A 15,847-nucleotide genomic window follows, 5' to 3' on the forward strand; every position below is an offset into this window, starting at 1 on the left:
GGAATCTCAGCTAGATCGTACATGACAGATTGCAACCCAACCTCTGCTTAAAAACCTCCAAGAAAGGAGAGTCTGCCGCCTCACCAAAGATAGATTTTTTGTGCTGTTAATAATTGATTTTTTTTGCAGCCCCCACTGTTAATATACATTAACTGTTACTGCCTGTCCTTTTTGGCATTTTATTTGCTATGGACGTCCCTGTTTATAATTTCCTCTCTCCCCACCTGGAATTCAGAGTAACACTTCATTAATAATAATAATAATAATAATAATAATAATAATAATAATAATAATAATAATAATAATATTTTATTTATACTCGGCCCTCCCCAGCCAAGACCGGGCTCATATATCTGATGGGTTCATCCTGGTTTTTGAGTTTCTCCCTCTCCGTTTATTTCAGTTTTCCGTCTGAAAATTGTTTGAAAGCTGTTACTTAAAATCCGCGCTGCCAGCTAAAATCCACGAACTTCAAGCAAAACTCCCGGACGCCTCAAACCCCGAGCCTTGAGAGCCCTTCAGGCCCCTTCTGCGCATGAGCCACAACTGCCCCCTTAAGAGAAGCGCGTGACTTCTACGTCAAGGCGAAAGCCGATTCCTCCCGCTCTCCGCTCACCTCTTCCCTCAGCGGACGTACGACTGAGGGCAGAAGCCGGCTCCGGTGCGTCCTGGGCCTTGTAGTTCTCCTGGGCCGCAACCTTGATTCCGCGCCACATACCGTCCCGGAGCTACGGACTACAACTTCCAGGTGGCAAAGCGAGAGGCGGCGGCGAGAGTGGGGCGTGGCTTTCTCGGAGCTCCGCCTTCTCTGGTGTACCCGTCGGCTGCTGCTGCTCGGGAGAAGGTGACCTGCCAGGAGAGAGAGCGCGCGCTTCTTCCGCCGCCGCCGCCATGGTCAGTGCAGCTGAGTTCGGGGTCAGATTATGCAGCGAGGCGTCCCGCAGCCTTTTAAAATGAATCGTATTATTTCCTCGGTTGGGTGGGAGGCAGAAGGTTCTGACGAGATCCTGGACCGGCGGCGAAGGGGGCGCCTTAACCCGCAGTAAAATGGGGGGGGGGGGGGCAGCGAAGGCAGCGGCCGCGCTTGTCCTTCTGCACAGCTGCGAAGCGCCAGGGAGCCCAGGCGACCTGGTCGAAAGCAGCGCAAGGTCCCTTGCCAGGATGAGGGCAGGGGGGGACCTTCCCGCCTGCAGGCGCCTGAAGGGAAGGGGCTGCGGTGGGCTCTGTTCTCCAATGGCAGGGTCGCGGGGCAGAGACCCAGGACGGGGGGGCGGTCCCTCTATTTCAAAAGGCTAACCAGGGACTGGGGTTGCCTAATCGGGCTGGGGCATATGGGTTTAATGGGGAAAAACCAGACCCACGCACCCCTTCTTCGAGCAGTGCTGACGTAATTTGCCCCCATAATTTGAGCACCGGCTCAGGTAACTGCTTGGGGGTTGAACGTGGTGAAGGATGAGACATAGCTGTCCCCTCCGCTGAGTTATATGCTCAATAGATTAGTGTGTTGCACATGAGACTCTTAAATCTCTTGGTCGTGGGATCAAGCCCCACTTACTTTAGTTATTTAATTCATATACCACTTTATATAGTGGTTCCTTCCAGCTCTACAATCCTATGGTTCTATGAATACATGTGGCAAGGACAAAGGAGAGTTGGAGGGATAGATCTTCAATCATGCATGAAAGTCCTGGTAAATCAGAGCAAGCCCATAGCTGCCGTTCTCCCATATTGCAACTGCAGTGCATGCAATGAAAACATTTTCTGGGCTTCAGTACAGCGGTACCTTGGGTTACATATGCTTCAGGTTACATACGTTTTAGGTTACAGACTCCACTAACCCAGAAATAGTACCTCAGGTTAAGAACTTTGCTTCAGGATGAGAACAGAAATCATGCTCCAGCGGCATGGTGGCAGCAGGAGGCTCCATTAGCTAAAGTGGTACCTCAGGTTAAGAACGGATCTCCGGAACGAATTATGGTAAATTCTTAACCCGAGGTACCACTGTACTTGGGTTTTGTGATGCACGCTGCCTTGGCTCTCTGTTTTTACAGAGTGTGTGAGAAGAAGCTCTGCCCAGTTCCGTTCTTTTTTCTGTCATAAGCCTTTGTGGTGCCAGTGTGGTGTAGTGGTTAAGAGCGGTAGACCCATAATCTGGTGAACCGGGTTTGCGTCTCCGCTCCTCCACCTGCAGCTGCTGGCTGACCTTGGGCTTGTCACACTTCTCTGAAGTCTCTCAGCCCCACTCACCTCACAGAGTGTTTGTTGTGGGGGAGGAAGGGAAAGGAGATTGTTAGCCGCTTTGAGACTCCTTTGGGTAGTGATAAAGCAGGATATCAAATCCAAACTCTTCTTCTGCTTGGCTTGGAAGGTAACCTACAAGGGGTGATGGGGCAGGAAGGGAAAACATTTTTCTCAAATTTTATGTCACTGTTCATTAGTAACCAGGGTATATAGCACTTGAGGGGACAGCTGCAGAGAGCACTGCCAGCCTTGCTCAATAACAATGCCCCATTTATCGTCTTCAATTTCAGCAGTGTGTGACTTACTGGTATTGCTGGAATGTCTCCCTGTATGACTTTCAAGGTGCTCTTCAAGTAGGCAAATTTCCAAATTCTTGTTGGGACCGTAGCCATAGTCTGATGCTTTCCGATGACAGGAGTGACTTAAGGTGCAACTTTATATTCACTGTGTTATGATGGTGCAAATCAATTGCAAAATTTTTTCTGGTTTATAGTATGTGACCATATAGCTGTTCATCCACTGAGATGAGGCAATGGGTGTCCCATAAGACACACCCTTTTCCTTATGGTCTGCAGCTCATAACACTTTATTAGGTAACAAGTAAGAGTGTTATCTGTAAAGATTTAAATGGTTTTGGCGCTAGGGATGCGGGTGGCGCTGTGGGTTAAACCACAGAGCCTAGGACTTGCCAATCAGAAGGTTGGTGGTTTGAATCCCCTTGACGGGGTGAGCTCCCGTTGCTTGGTCCCTGCTCCTGCCAACCTAGCAGTTCGAAAGCACCTCAAAGTGCAAGTAGATAAATAGGTACCACTCCGGCGGGAAGGTAAACGGCGTTTCCGTGTGCTGCTCTGGTTCGCCAGAAGCAGCTTAGTCATGCTGGCCACATGATCCGGAAGCTGTACGCCGGCTCCCTCGGCCAATAAAGTGAGATGAGCGCCGCAACCCCAGAGTCGGCCACAACTGGACCTAATGGTCAGGGGTCCCTTTACCTTTACCTTTTAAGAAGCTTTTAAAAATATTTTGTCTTAAGGGGTAAAGGTATAAAAGCTCACAGGATCAGGCTGTTAAATTAGTGCAGTCTGTGATGGAAGCAGTTAGGCACCAAAATTGTATAAAGAGACAGTGCTGTATAGCTATGCCACAGAAGCATCTGGAATAAAGAAACTGTCAGTGTTGACTTGTAGCACAACCCTGGAGGGAAAATATTGATTTGCTTTAACTACTAGAGACTAAATGAATGGCATCATTAATAAAACGCCCATGAAAGCAGGAATGTTGATTGCAGCAATCTCCCCCATAATCCCCAACACACCATTTAATCCTGATGATGTCAGAGCACAGGACATATTCTGCAGTAAAACCAGAGATTGTATAAAGAATTAACTCTTCGTAACTCTTAGTAACAAATTATACAAGTTACCTTTTTTTAAAAAAGCATTTAAATCTTTACGGATAACACTGTGAGCTTTTATAGTAATACAGCAGCGCTGTTGAAATATGGAAGAACTGTAGGTGGATCAACATGCTTGTGCATCTACTAAGTTTGTGGTAGCCCGCATGAGCATTCCAGTTGCTTTGGACTTCCAACAGCCCTGACCTACATACCCACTGGTTGGAGGTGAAAGGAGTCCACAGTTCACTCCCAGCCTAAACTGAAGGGCTCTGGAAACTTGTGTGGTGCCAAGTCACCTCCCTCACACTCCCAGCTGCAGGCTCTGACACTCAGTGAAGAATCCAATATTATATGCAGAATTATGAGAATTATTAATTGCAAGCAATTTTAAGTTGAGCTTACAGTCATGACTTCACGTGGGGAAGGGTGCTGAAAGTATGTTGGCAGTTGTTTTTCTGAAAACAGCAGAGAGGAGTTGCATGGAACTTGTGACAGTTGAGAGTTGGGAATACTTCATATAACACAGCCCAAAGGCCTGGTTGAAGAGGAACATTTTTGCCTGGCATCTAAAGGTGTATAATGAAGGCACCAGGTGAGCCTTCCTGGGGAGAGCATTCCACAAACGGAGCCACTGCAGAAAAGGCCCATTCCTGTCTTGCCACCCTTTTGTGGAGGAGCCACATAGAAGGGCATCAGATAATGATTGCAGAGTCCAGGTCGGATCATATGGGGAGAGGCAGCCCTTGAGGTATTGCGGTAATTATGCCTCTCCAAAGATACAAGGTGGTTGGATAGCGTTTTTGAGGTTACCAGCATGAGTTTGACCAAACTGCGGGAGGTAGTGGAGGACAGAGGTGCCTGGCGTGCTCTGGTCCAGGGGGTCACGAAGAGTCGGACACGACTAAACGACTAAACAACAACAACAAAGATACAAGGAAGCCAGAATTCTAGTAACAATATTAATAACTAATACAGTGGTACCTCAGGTTAAGAACTTAATTCGTTCTGGAGGTCCGTTCTTAACCTGAAACTGTTCTTAACCTGAAGCACCACTTTAGCCAATGGGGCCTCCTGCTGCTGCCGCTGCGCGATTTCCGTTCTCATCCTGAAGCAAAGTTCTTAACCCGAGGTACTATTTCTGGGTTAGTGGAGTCTGTAACCTGAAGCGTCTGTAACCTGAAGCGTCTGTAACCCGAGGTACCACTGTACTAATAAATCTATTTAACTTTCTCCTTCCCTTTACAGGTATGATGCATTGTCTTTCATGATTGCTTTCACTAGTATAGGCTCTTTACTCATAATTAATCATAACATTTAAATGGATTTGTATTTCTCTAGTTTAAACCAGTTCTTTTTGTTGATAACCATGATTATTTTATCCAGTTACTGTAAACTGGCCAACACCAGTAACTTAGGAAGAGGATCTTGGGGGTTGTAATTAATACAGACTTCAAACAGCTGGCATCCAACATTACATAAGTTGCAAATCCTACTAAACCTGAAAAACATTGTCTTGCTAAGTCAAAGTAGTGCATCAGATATAAAATAGCAGACTTTTTTTCCTTGTTGAAACTTGCATTTTGTTTTTCTTGAGGCCACATCATTTCTTTTGTTCAAACTTTTTAGTCTAAGAGCTGTAGCTTGAGTGAGCTGAAATTTCTCTGCTTTGAAACAGCAGCCTGCATCATTTTGCTAGCAATGAATAGACTCAAATACCTTCCTTAAATGAGCACAACACTTAGCTTACCCCACGAGTTTGGTGTGAGAGTTTGGTGTTGTGCTCATTTAAGGAAGGCATCTGGCCAGTGCCTGAATGGAATCCACATATGGCCACATTGGGTTCCATGATGAAAGAAAGGCAGGGTACAAGCATAAGGAGAACCGCTCCCCATAAGATCTATTAAATATGTGCATGCATGTTCTCTATAGCAGTGTGTCAGTTTCCTATGTCATTGCCTAAAGTCAGGTGTTTAATTGTAGATACCAAAAGTTGCAAGGCACTTTATATTCTCATACACATCTGACAGTATATGGTTACCTAGTATATTTTTCACCCTTGTCTTGTTATATGGTGGTCTTAAATAAAAATTGTCTTTCAGCTTTTCATTTTCTACATATAACTGCCATGTTTCCAAAAGACTGTAGTTTTTGAGACATCTCTTTAAAATAGCTCATGTTTAGGCTGGTACAGAATATTGATGTTTCTGTATTCTGCATGGGAGATTTGTCCTTTTAACTTTTCTGTTCTGTTTATAAATTTAAAACGTGTTTTGGCTATTCCAAGACGGAATAATTATAATGAATTCCTGGCAGTCTGGTTAGTTCACAGTAGGAAGGTTAGCTGAATCATAGACCTCCTAACAACCTTCCTGACAAATTATTTGCCAAACGCTAACTTTTATGAAAGTTCATTCTACAGTAATGAGAGAAAATGTGTTTATGGAAATCTACAAATATTCTTTCTCTTTCAGTCCAAACCAATCAAAGTCCTCGTGACTGGTGCTGCTGGACAGATTGCCTACTCTCTGCTCTACGGCATTGCTAAGGGTGATGTCTTCGGAGCAGATCAGGTAACGGATAAAATGAATGCTAGCATACCATAAGCAGTCCATATGAGCACAAAGGTCAACTCTGCAGTTGTTAACAGACATCCAGTGCAAGAAAAGGGCCTCATTGACTTTTTTGTCAATTGTTATTAAAATGACTATCTTGTGGAGGGAAAGTGAGATTCCATTATGCAGAAATGAGTTTTTTAATATATATTCATTGTATAGAATGGTAAGAGGATTCTGACAAATTATAAATTATTCTTAAATATATTTTGTACTGCATTAATATGGTGGTACAAACGACAAGGAATCTAATTTAATTTGATCTTACATGTACTCTGATCAATATTAAATAAACTAAGTAACTGACACAACTGTTGTTGCTTTACAGCCTCTTATTCTTGTGCTATTGGATATCACTCCCATGATGACTGTATTGGATGGCGTACTTATGGAATTGCAAGACTGTGCTCTTCCTCTGTTAAGAGGTGACAAGAAAATCCAGTTTGTGCTCTGTCTGCAGATGCTTAGGTTTGAAATATATAGGCAAATGAGAGACACATTACTGCCAGATTTAACAGCATTGTTCAGTGTAGTGGCCATATATGTCAGGGCAAAAGAGGACCATTTTGCCATTCTGTAAATTGAAGAGATGTTGGCTTGCATGAGGAATTAAATGTAAGATTTATAAGCCCAACACATTAAGCAAACTATGGGAGGTATAGTCTGTGGTGGAAGAAAATAATTTTCAAAGCATTGGGGAAGCTTGTCCAGTAGTATACTTGCACATTTTGCTCTACTGACCACTAGTGCCAATTAAAAGAAAGTCAAATTTAATAGAAACCTACCTCACACTGATTCAGTGATTGTACATTCGTGTGATGTAGTTAATTTCAGTGCTGAAAGCTTTTGCCTTTGGTTATGCTTACCTAATAAAGTGGCCACTGAATCATTATTTCAATAACCTTGAAAAAACAGGAGAAAAAGGAGGCTTGTGTTTTCTTTTGGCTTGCATCTAAACCAGTATTTTCAAACTTGGCTTTCCAGCTGCTGTTGGACTACAACTCCCATCATATCTAGCTAGCATGACCAGTGGTTATGAATGATGGGTTGTAGTCCAGCAACAGCTGGAGAGCCACGTTTGAGAAACACTAATCTAAACAAAGTTTAGACCAGTTTGGATCATGGAAGTCACAAAGCAGATTCACTTCACAATTTATTAATTGGTTGAGGCATTTGAGAAAGAGAGAATTGACACTTGAACAGAAGCAGTGGCAGACTTTTTGATATGCTTTGGGATTTTGGTCACAGCCTTGTTATGATTAGTTCTGAAGGCACTGGTTTCCCCTCATAGTTTTACAGTGGTGCCTCGCAAGACGAAAAGAATCCGTTCCGCGATTCTTTTCTTCTAGCGGTTTTTTCGACTTGCGAAGCAACCCCATTGGCGGCTAAGCAGATTAGCGCTATTAGCGATTTAGCGCTATTAGTGGCTTAGCAGGCTTAGCAGCTAAGCTGTTAAAAGGCTATTAACAGCTTAGCCGCTTTGAAAAAGGGGGGGGAAGCGGGAAAAAAATGGCGAGACTCGCAAGACGTTTTCGTCTTGCGAAGCAAGCCCATAGGGAACTTCGTCTTGCGAAGCGCCTCCGCGACCGAAAACCCTTTCATCTTGTGGGTTTTTCGTCTTGCGAGGCATTCGTCTTGCGGGGCACCACTGTACCATAAACTCATCTTTCAGCCCTCTTCTTCTCTACTTACAGAGGTAATTGCAACTGACAAAGAAGATGTTGCATTTAAAGACCTTGATATAGCCATCCTAGTTGGCTCCATGCCAAGGAAAGAGGGCATGGAACGCAAAGATCTGCTCAAGGCAAATGTGAAAATTTTTAAGTCGCAAGGAGCTGCATTGGACAAGTATGCAAAGAAGACTGTTAAGGTGAATACAGCTGGTGTGATGTGGTTGCTAAGAGAATGAGCTGTGCCTCAAGAGATTGCTGATTTACATATCATCTCATCATTGTCTCTCTCTTACTTCTGTCCATAATATAAGGATACCAGGTCTGGTCTACTCTTTAAGCTGTTAAAAGGATTGCTATCATAACATGTGAAGTACTTGGAACACAGAAATGAAGTCGGCACTTCTTTAATTAAAGTCGAGCATCCAAGTTTTAAGCTACCTGAGTCTTTAAAGGGGGGGGGGGAGAGACAATTTTGTACCATTTGTCTTGTTAACCAGTTTACAAAATGTTTCTAGTTTAGTAATTTGCTATTTATCGGATTTCAATTTCCACATGATCAGTGAAATGTTGGTTTACACAATTTATATACTGCTTTAGCATTAAAAAAAAATCTCTAAACTATAAATCACATCTGAAATCTCAGCAATTGTGGTTTAGCTGGTTGGTCACTTGACAGACTTGCAGTAAATAGTCCACTTTCTTCCTTGCCCCCCAATCAGGTTATTGTGGTAGGCAATCCAGCAAATACCAACTGCCTGATTGCCTCAAAGTCTGCTCCATCAATACCAAAGGAGAATTTCAGTTGTTTAACCCGTCTGGATCACAACAGAGCTAAATCCCAGGTAGGAAGTCTCTTCTAAGTTACAGAAAACACTTTTTTATTCTTTATGTAAGCCAGCTTTTTGAAATAATTTGTTTAAAAGGGGTAGGGAATCTAAATGCTTCAAATTACCATCTGATCTTGGCATTTTCTGCTTCCTACCCTCAATAAAACTAGATTGCTATCAAAGTTGGTGTGACTGCCAAGGATGTAAAGAACTGCATCATCTGGGGGAATCACTCCTCTACTCAATATCCAGATGTTAATCATGCCAAGGTGAAAGTGCAAGGAAAAGATATTGGAGTTTATGAAGCTGTGAAGAATGATAACTGGCTCAAGGGTGACTTCATTACTGTAAGTTAATAATGTGGGTGATTTCGTTTTTTCTTGTCTTGTCTATTGCAGCAACGTAACATGAGTAGCAGATGTTCCAGAGTCAGGATTTCAGAATATCAGCTTCTACATTAGCGGTTTTATACAGTGGCCATGCTCTGCCATTTGCATGTAGATAAACTCTTTGCATGTATAGTCATGGGAAAAAGAAAGTACACTCACCTTGAATTCTGTGGTTTTACATATGAGGACATAATAACAACCATCTGTTCCTTAGCAGGTCTTAAAATTAGGTAAATAGAACCCCAGATGAGCAACAAAACATGTCATATTACAGAGTGTCTGAATTCGGAATTCAAAGAGGGTTTTCTTTTTCCCAGGACTGTATGCCCTACACCAGTGGGACCATTGCATAGAGACACAATTCCCCCATACACTTTATTTCAGTGCTATTGTAGCTAAGGAAGCAATCTCCCAGAAGAATTTGAACATGGAAAAGAAGTAGTCAATATAGAGAGACTTACGGCATTTTACAGAAAAAGATGTAAAATGAAAAAGTTTGAGGATATTAGAAATCAGGTAATGAGTTGGTTGCATTACTACCAACTGAATGAAATGTTCAAATGTCATAAAAAGTGTGGCTTCGATGACCAAAGTTCTCAGTCTGTAAGGGAACCAATAGAAAATAGAGAAAAACTGATTTTGAGAATGTATAAGATATTGTTAGCATAGGAAACCCAAGACGAAATTGTTAAATTTGCTATTGGGCTAGGGGTGTGGGGCATCATAGAATTAGAATCATGGGAAATCTGGGTTGAAATTCACAGCAGGGAATTCACCTTGAGGGAGAATTTTATGAAAATGATATGTAGATGGTACCTAACACCAAGTAAATAAGCCAAAATTTATAAATTTATAAATCAACATCTAATCTTTGTTGGGAATGTGGTGGCCATGCAAAGTAGCTAAGGACTTTTGGGAAATGATTTATAATGAGTTGAAAAGGATATTCAAGGTAATCCCCCCCAAAAAAACAAACAAACCCAGAAGCTTTTTTTTACTAGGGATAGCTGGAGCAGATATCCAAAAAACTCGTATAAATCTATTTCTTTACGCAACCACAGTAGCACGAATATTGTACGCACAAAAATGGTGCGATGAGGTGATACCTACCAAAGAAGAATGGCAGCTGAAATAGATAGAATATGTAGTATTGGTAAGTAAGATTTGAGGATTTGAGTGAGAACAGCAGTGGGGGGTGAACTTTTTGTTTTTACTGTGAGATAAGGTGAAGGTATAGAGTAACTATAATATGCAGCACAAATTGAAATTTTGAGGGAACCATGGAGGGAGGGAGGGAATTTTGTAGGTGGAATGATTGATTGCTAAATTTGAAATGTCGAATTGTTTAAAATTTGTTTATCTTACTTTTTTAAAAGAAAAAATAAGAGGCGCTGCCTGGCTTCTCAAGCAAAGGCAGGCAGGCACTTTTGAGGGAGCCCTCTGCCTCCAGCTCACGTGAGCCAGAGGGCGGGGACTGCCCACCCCTCAGCTGTTCAAGCCCCCATACTGCTCTTGCAGCAGTCGGAGTGGCATGGAGCTGAGCAATGTATCTTGGCTGCGTCTTCCTCCCCTAAGGTGGGGAGGAAGAAGCAGCCGAGATACATTTCAGGCATTGTGATATATCAGCGTATACGGGTATTTATAATGTTGAAAACCAAATCTTACCCAGCCCTAATCTATTCTGGATCTTTCACATAAGTTGTTACTTTATGCAGTAGAAGAAAAAACTCCCCCCATACATTATTCCAGAACTGTTATGTGGCAGGATGCAAACAAAAAACCCCAGCAACAATATCAAGATAAAAGGTTAATGTCCATGGATCTGATTAAATTCCTAAATCTGATTAAATTCAGCCTGAGTTTTGTAAAGCTCTATTGCAGGCATAGGCAAACTTGGCCCTCCAGATGTTTTAGGACTACAGCTCCCATGATCCCTAGCTAACAAGACCAGTGGTCAAGGATGATGGGAATTGTAGTCCCAAAAACATCTGGAGGACTGAGTTTGCCTATGCCTGTTCTGTAGACTTCATGTGAAGTTGGTATATTCCCTGTTCTTTTGTGTTTCAGATTGTAATCTTTGAAGGCAAGGAATGTCTTGTGTTTTATTTATCTGAAAGCTACTCTGGGAGTTTTTGGGGTGAGGAACTGGGTAAAAATGCTTAAAATGTTTTTCATTGTCCTTATGTAGACAATATTGGTAGCCTCTCTGTCTTGGACTCATTATAATAAAGAGTAATTATGGTAGTAGGTGCAAATAGTCCAGTAATTTTCCTCTGTCAATACTACAGACTGTTCAGCAGCGAGGTGCAGCTGTTATTAAAGCCAGGAAGCTATCAAGTGCAATGTCGGCAGCCAAAGCTATCTGTGATCATGTGAGAGACCTTTGGTTTGGCACTCCAGAGGTAAGTGTTGCAACAGCCCATGAAGAAGTTAGCTTTGATAATAGCTGTTCAAAGTTTAGTATATACCATATTTTTCGCTCTATAGGACACACCGGACCATAGGAGGGGGAGAACGGGGGGAGGAGGGAATTCTCCCCCTGTCTGCTCAGCGCCCCTTCAGCAAAGCGGCAGGAGAAACAGAGCCCCTTCCATTTCTCCTCCTGCTTCACCGGAGGGGGCGCTGCGCAGAGAGGGAAAACTGTGCAGCGCCTCTCCAGAGAAGCGAAGCCTGGAGAGCAAGAGGGATCGGTGTGCACCGACCCCTCTCGCTCTCCAGGCTTCAGACGGCTATCCGCCTGAAGCCCCCGGAGCGCAGCGGGAGTTCCCTGCACTCCAGGGGCTTCAGGAGGCTTCAGCGAAAGCAACGCGAAGCCTCCAGAGCGCGGGGGGAGCTCTCCCTCTGGGCTTCGGAGGCTTCGCGTTGTTATCGCTGAAACCAAGGAGCCTGCATTCGCTCCATAGGACGCACACACATTTCCCCTTCATTTTTGGAGGGAGGAAAGTGTGTCCTATGGAGCGAAAAATACGATACTCCCTTTATATTAGGCATACAGCTGATCACCTGATAATCTTATATATGCTTTCATGAATCTCTTGGTAATATCACAAATGTGATAAAACTGATCATAAATGTAAAGAGAAAAATGGCAAGTTGATATTCTGGAATGCAAAGAATTGTAACAGGATGCAGACCCTTCCTTCAGAACGATATATGCTTATGCCAAATGTGAAGTAAATAATTGGGAAAGTACTACACTATTTACTTGTGTTCTTATTTAAAGGGTGAATTTGTTTCCATGGGTGTTATTTCTGATGGAAATTCATATGGTGTCCCTGAAGATCTGATCTATTCATTTCCTGTTGTAATAAAGGTATGTAAAAAATATGCAGTTTCTGAAATACTTGTTAAGTAAATGTAATACTGTGCAAAGTTCAAGAAGCACAAGTGCAATGTGGACATCACTACTGTGAGCATTAAAGAATCTATAAAACAGCAACAGCAGTTTAAATACTATCCCTAAAGCACATAGTGCAGGATTTAACTAATGAGTCCTGCAAGTGGAGCCACTGTGAAGGGTTTCTGTTTGGGCAGTGGTGCTTCCCTTCTCTCCTCATCATTCCCCCTCAGAACTGGCTTTGGGGAGCGGGTCAGGGGAACCCTCAGAACAGCACCCAAGGGGCATTTTAGAAAAGCCAAAATGCTTGGCCTGACAGAACAATCACCTTTGTGTAACTATGAACTCCCTCCCACACCTCTTTTGTTGTTGAAATATTTTTTATTGAGTTTTACAAATATTTTTTAGGCAAAACATACATCTTACATATAATATATAGAAACCACTTGGCCATCTCAGCCTGAGACTTCCCTCCTCCTTGACTAATGGTTTTCCTATTTATACTCTAATATTGCATTTTATTATTGTTGTTATTACCCTTAAATCCTAATCTTAAATAAACTATTTCAGAATCATACTACAGTTGTAGCTCCGGTTGTGGAAGGGATCCGTTCCTTGGGCGCATCCCAAAGTTTACGTAAACAGAGGTTCAACTGTAGTAATAAATGATACATCTAACCTTATAAAACTTCTTGTAACTCTACTAACAATGTCAGTTGTTTACAGTTGTCTTTCAAATACAGCATAAATTTATTCCAGTCTTTCAGAAAGGTCTGGTCTTGCTGGTTCCAAAATTTCCCCGTCAATTTCGCCAAATCTGCATAGTCCAATAGTTTGATCTGCCCCTCTTCTTTCGTCGGAATCTCTTCCCGTTTCCATTTTTGGGCCAGTAATATTCTTGCTGCAGTTGTTGCATATAAAAAGAGTGCTTTATCTTGCTTACGTATTTCTCTGCCTACAATACCCAGTAAAAAGGCTTCTGGTTTTTTTACAAATGTATATTTCAACATTTTTTAAAGTTCATTATACAGGTATATCATTTCCCAGAAAGCCTTCACTTTCTTAAAAACCCACCACATATGATAGAAGGTACCATCTTTTTCTTTACATTTCCAACATTGATTATCTGATCAGTACATTTTTGCTAACTTCACCAGTGTTATATACCATCTGTACATCATTTTCATTACATTTTCTTTAAGCGAACTGCAAGCTGTAAAATTCCGTCTTTCCAAAGTTTTCCCCAATCTTCTAATTGTATATTATAACCAATATCTTTTGCCCAATGTACCATAACAGATTTAACTTCTTCATCTTTCACATGCCATTCTAGAAGTAATTTATACATTTTTGACAATATTTTAATTTTAGAGCTTAACAAATCTAATTCAAACCTGGATTTTATATACTCAGATCCATTTTTTTTAATCTTCTTTAAATATTTCATTTATTTGACAATACTGCAACCAATCTCTTACTAAACTTTTAATTTCCTAATAAGATTTTAATTTCCACTGATTATCTATTTCCATCACCAAATCTTCATAGGTGGCCCAATTTATTTCCATATTTAGCATTTTTACACTTATAGCCTCTATTAACTATTAACACTGCTTGCTTATCATTCCTGGTCGTCAAATATTCAATTATATCAACTATGTTTCTTATGTTATCTTTCATCTGACTACCAGGAAGAAAGCCAGTTTGGTCTTCATGTATTATATCTTTTAATACTCTTTTCAATCTGTTTGCTAAAATACTTGAAAACAGTTTGTAGTCATTATTTAACGAGATTTGCTTATAATTTTTAATTTGTAACAAATCTGCATCCTGTTTTGGAATCAAAGTAATAAATACTTCTTTCCATGTTTCTGGGATATCTCCTTTTTCTAAAATATTGTTCATCACATCTTTCAAAGGTATCATCAAGCTTTGCCTCCCCCCTCAATAATATATTGAATACAGTATCTTAGTAACTGTAGACATAGGGTGGTCATTCATACCATATGCAACACTTACATTGTTTTCATAACAGTTTAATGTAGCTTTCTCCAAAAAAAATACTTGGAGTTCTAATTTGGCAAAGTGTGAAGAACACATTCTTAAAGTTCCTCCGCTAGTTGGGAATGACCAGCTTGTTTATTACAAGTCTGTGGCTCTATGATTCCCTATATCTAATGTCTAGTTTGTTTTAAGCTGCTGTGCGGAGGCTAGTGAATACCTAATCCAACCTTCTCCAAGCTGGTGCCCTCCTGCTGTTTTGGAGGACAGCTCCCATTATCCCCAGTCAGCAGGAAAGGCTGACCTAATCAATAGCCCTGTCACACCTTTACCCTGTAACACTGTGGAGTTGAAATTTGTTATGGTTTAAAGGCTTTAGAAGTCCCCAATTCATTTTTCACAGGATAAAACATGGAAGTTGGTCGAAGGCCTTCCTGTTAATGACTTCTCCCGTGAGAAGATGGATTTGACTGCCAAAGAGCTCACTGACGAAAAGGAGACTGCTGTGGAGTTTCTGTCCAGTGCATGACTAGGTGCTGCTCAGGATGCTTCGGGAGATGGCTTAAACACAGAGGAGTCTAAAAGTCGTCTCTAAATTCAGCATCAAATGCGATTACTATATCTGTCAGTTGTCTTCCCCATCCCGCTGCAGCAGTCAGTACCTTCTTTGTTGGTGCACCTGTGCCTGTTATTGAGTGCTCTTAGTAATGAAGTTATCACACAACATGTTTCGAAAGTAGTTTGCACACTTGACCAAATCTTCTTGATTTATTACTGTTTGCTTCTTGTATTGCATTGTGCATTAGAAGGATAGTAGCCTTTCAGCTTTAATTACACCAAAACCAGCTATATAGTGCTAAAAGCTGATTTTATGAAATGGGCTTTAGCACTTTATTCATCAAGTACAATTAGAGCCACCATTGGTCTTTATCAAAGTGCACAAGAGCCTATATTTCTACCATTAAATCTCTTAAGTAGGAAATGCATTTTGCATACAATGAATGTACCATATGTTGACCATCGTTGATGCACAAATTTTACTGGAAATTACATTAAATGTTGCTGAGTAAGCAGATTTTGTGGTTTTTTTGTTTACCTTGCTTTCATGAAAGTATGTAAAACACAACCTTCACCATAAAGCAGATTGTGTGCATTTTTTAAAATAAAGCAAAACTGGAACTAGAGTGGTTTGAAGGTGCAACCGTGCACAGAATATACAATACCTCTACGGCAAGCTCAAACAGATTATAATAGCATTTCTCTGTACTCTGCACACAGAGAACCAACTACTTGCTGCTTCTTCCTTCAAATATAGCCAAAGAAACCTCTTTTATTATTTTTAACCTCCCTTGCAAGCCTGAGCTCATTTGGAGC

At 41.5% G+C, this 15,847-nt stretch overlaps 1 protein-coding gene across 2 annotated transcripts; it reads left to right on the forward strand.

Moving 5' to 3' along the window:
• Positions 1 to 682: 682 nt before the first annotated feature.
• On the forward strand, positions 683 to 15,548 carry MDH1 (malate dehydrogenase 1). 2 transcript variants are annotated; one of them, XM_028721901.2, is made up of 9 exons: positions 683 to 915; positions 6,106 to 6,204; positions 6,575 to 6,671; positions 7,941 to 8,116; positions 8,639 to 8,761; positions 8,917 to 9,093; positions 11,424 to 11,537; positions 12,359 to 12,448; positions 14,877 to 15,548. In XM_028721901.2, the coding sequence occupies exons 1-9, from the start codon at positions 892 to 894 to the stop codon at positions 15,000 to 15,002; spliced, it is 1,026 nt and encodes a 341-aa protein (XP_028577734.1). In that variant the 5' UTR covers positions 683 to 891; the 3' UTR covers positions 15,003 to 15,548. The 2 variants fall into 2 exon arrangements, with proteins under 2 accessions (XP_028577734.1, XP_028577735.1); XM_028721902.2 differs by having other exon boundaries at positions 744 to 894.
• The last annotated feature ends 299 nt before the right edge of the window (positions 15,549 to 15,847 follow it).

The sequence above is a fragment of the Podarcis muralis genome, chromosome 3 (genome assembly GCF_964188315.1).
Source record: "Podarcis muralis chromosome 3, rPodMur119.hap1.1, whole genome shotgun sequence".
Taxonomy (NCBI): Eukaryota; Metazoa; Chordata; class Lepidosauria; order Squamata; family Lacertidae; genus Podarcis; species Podarcis muralis.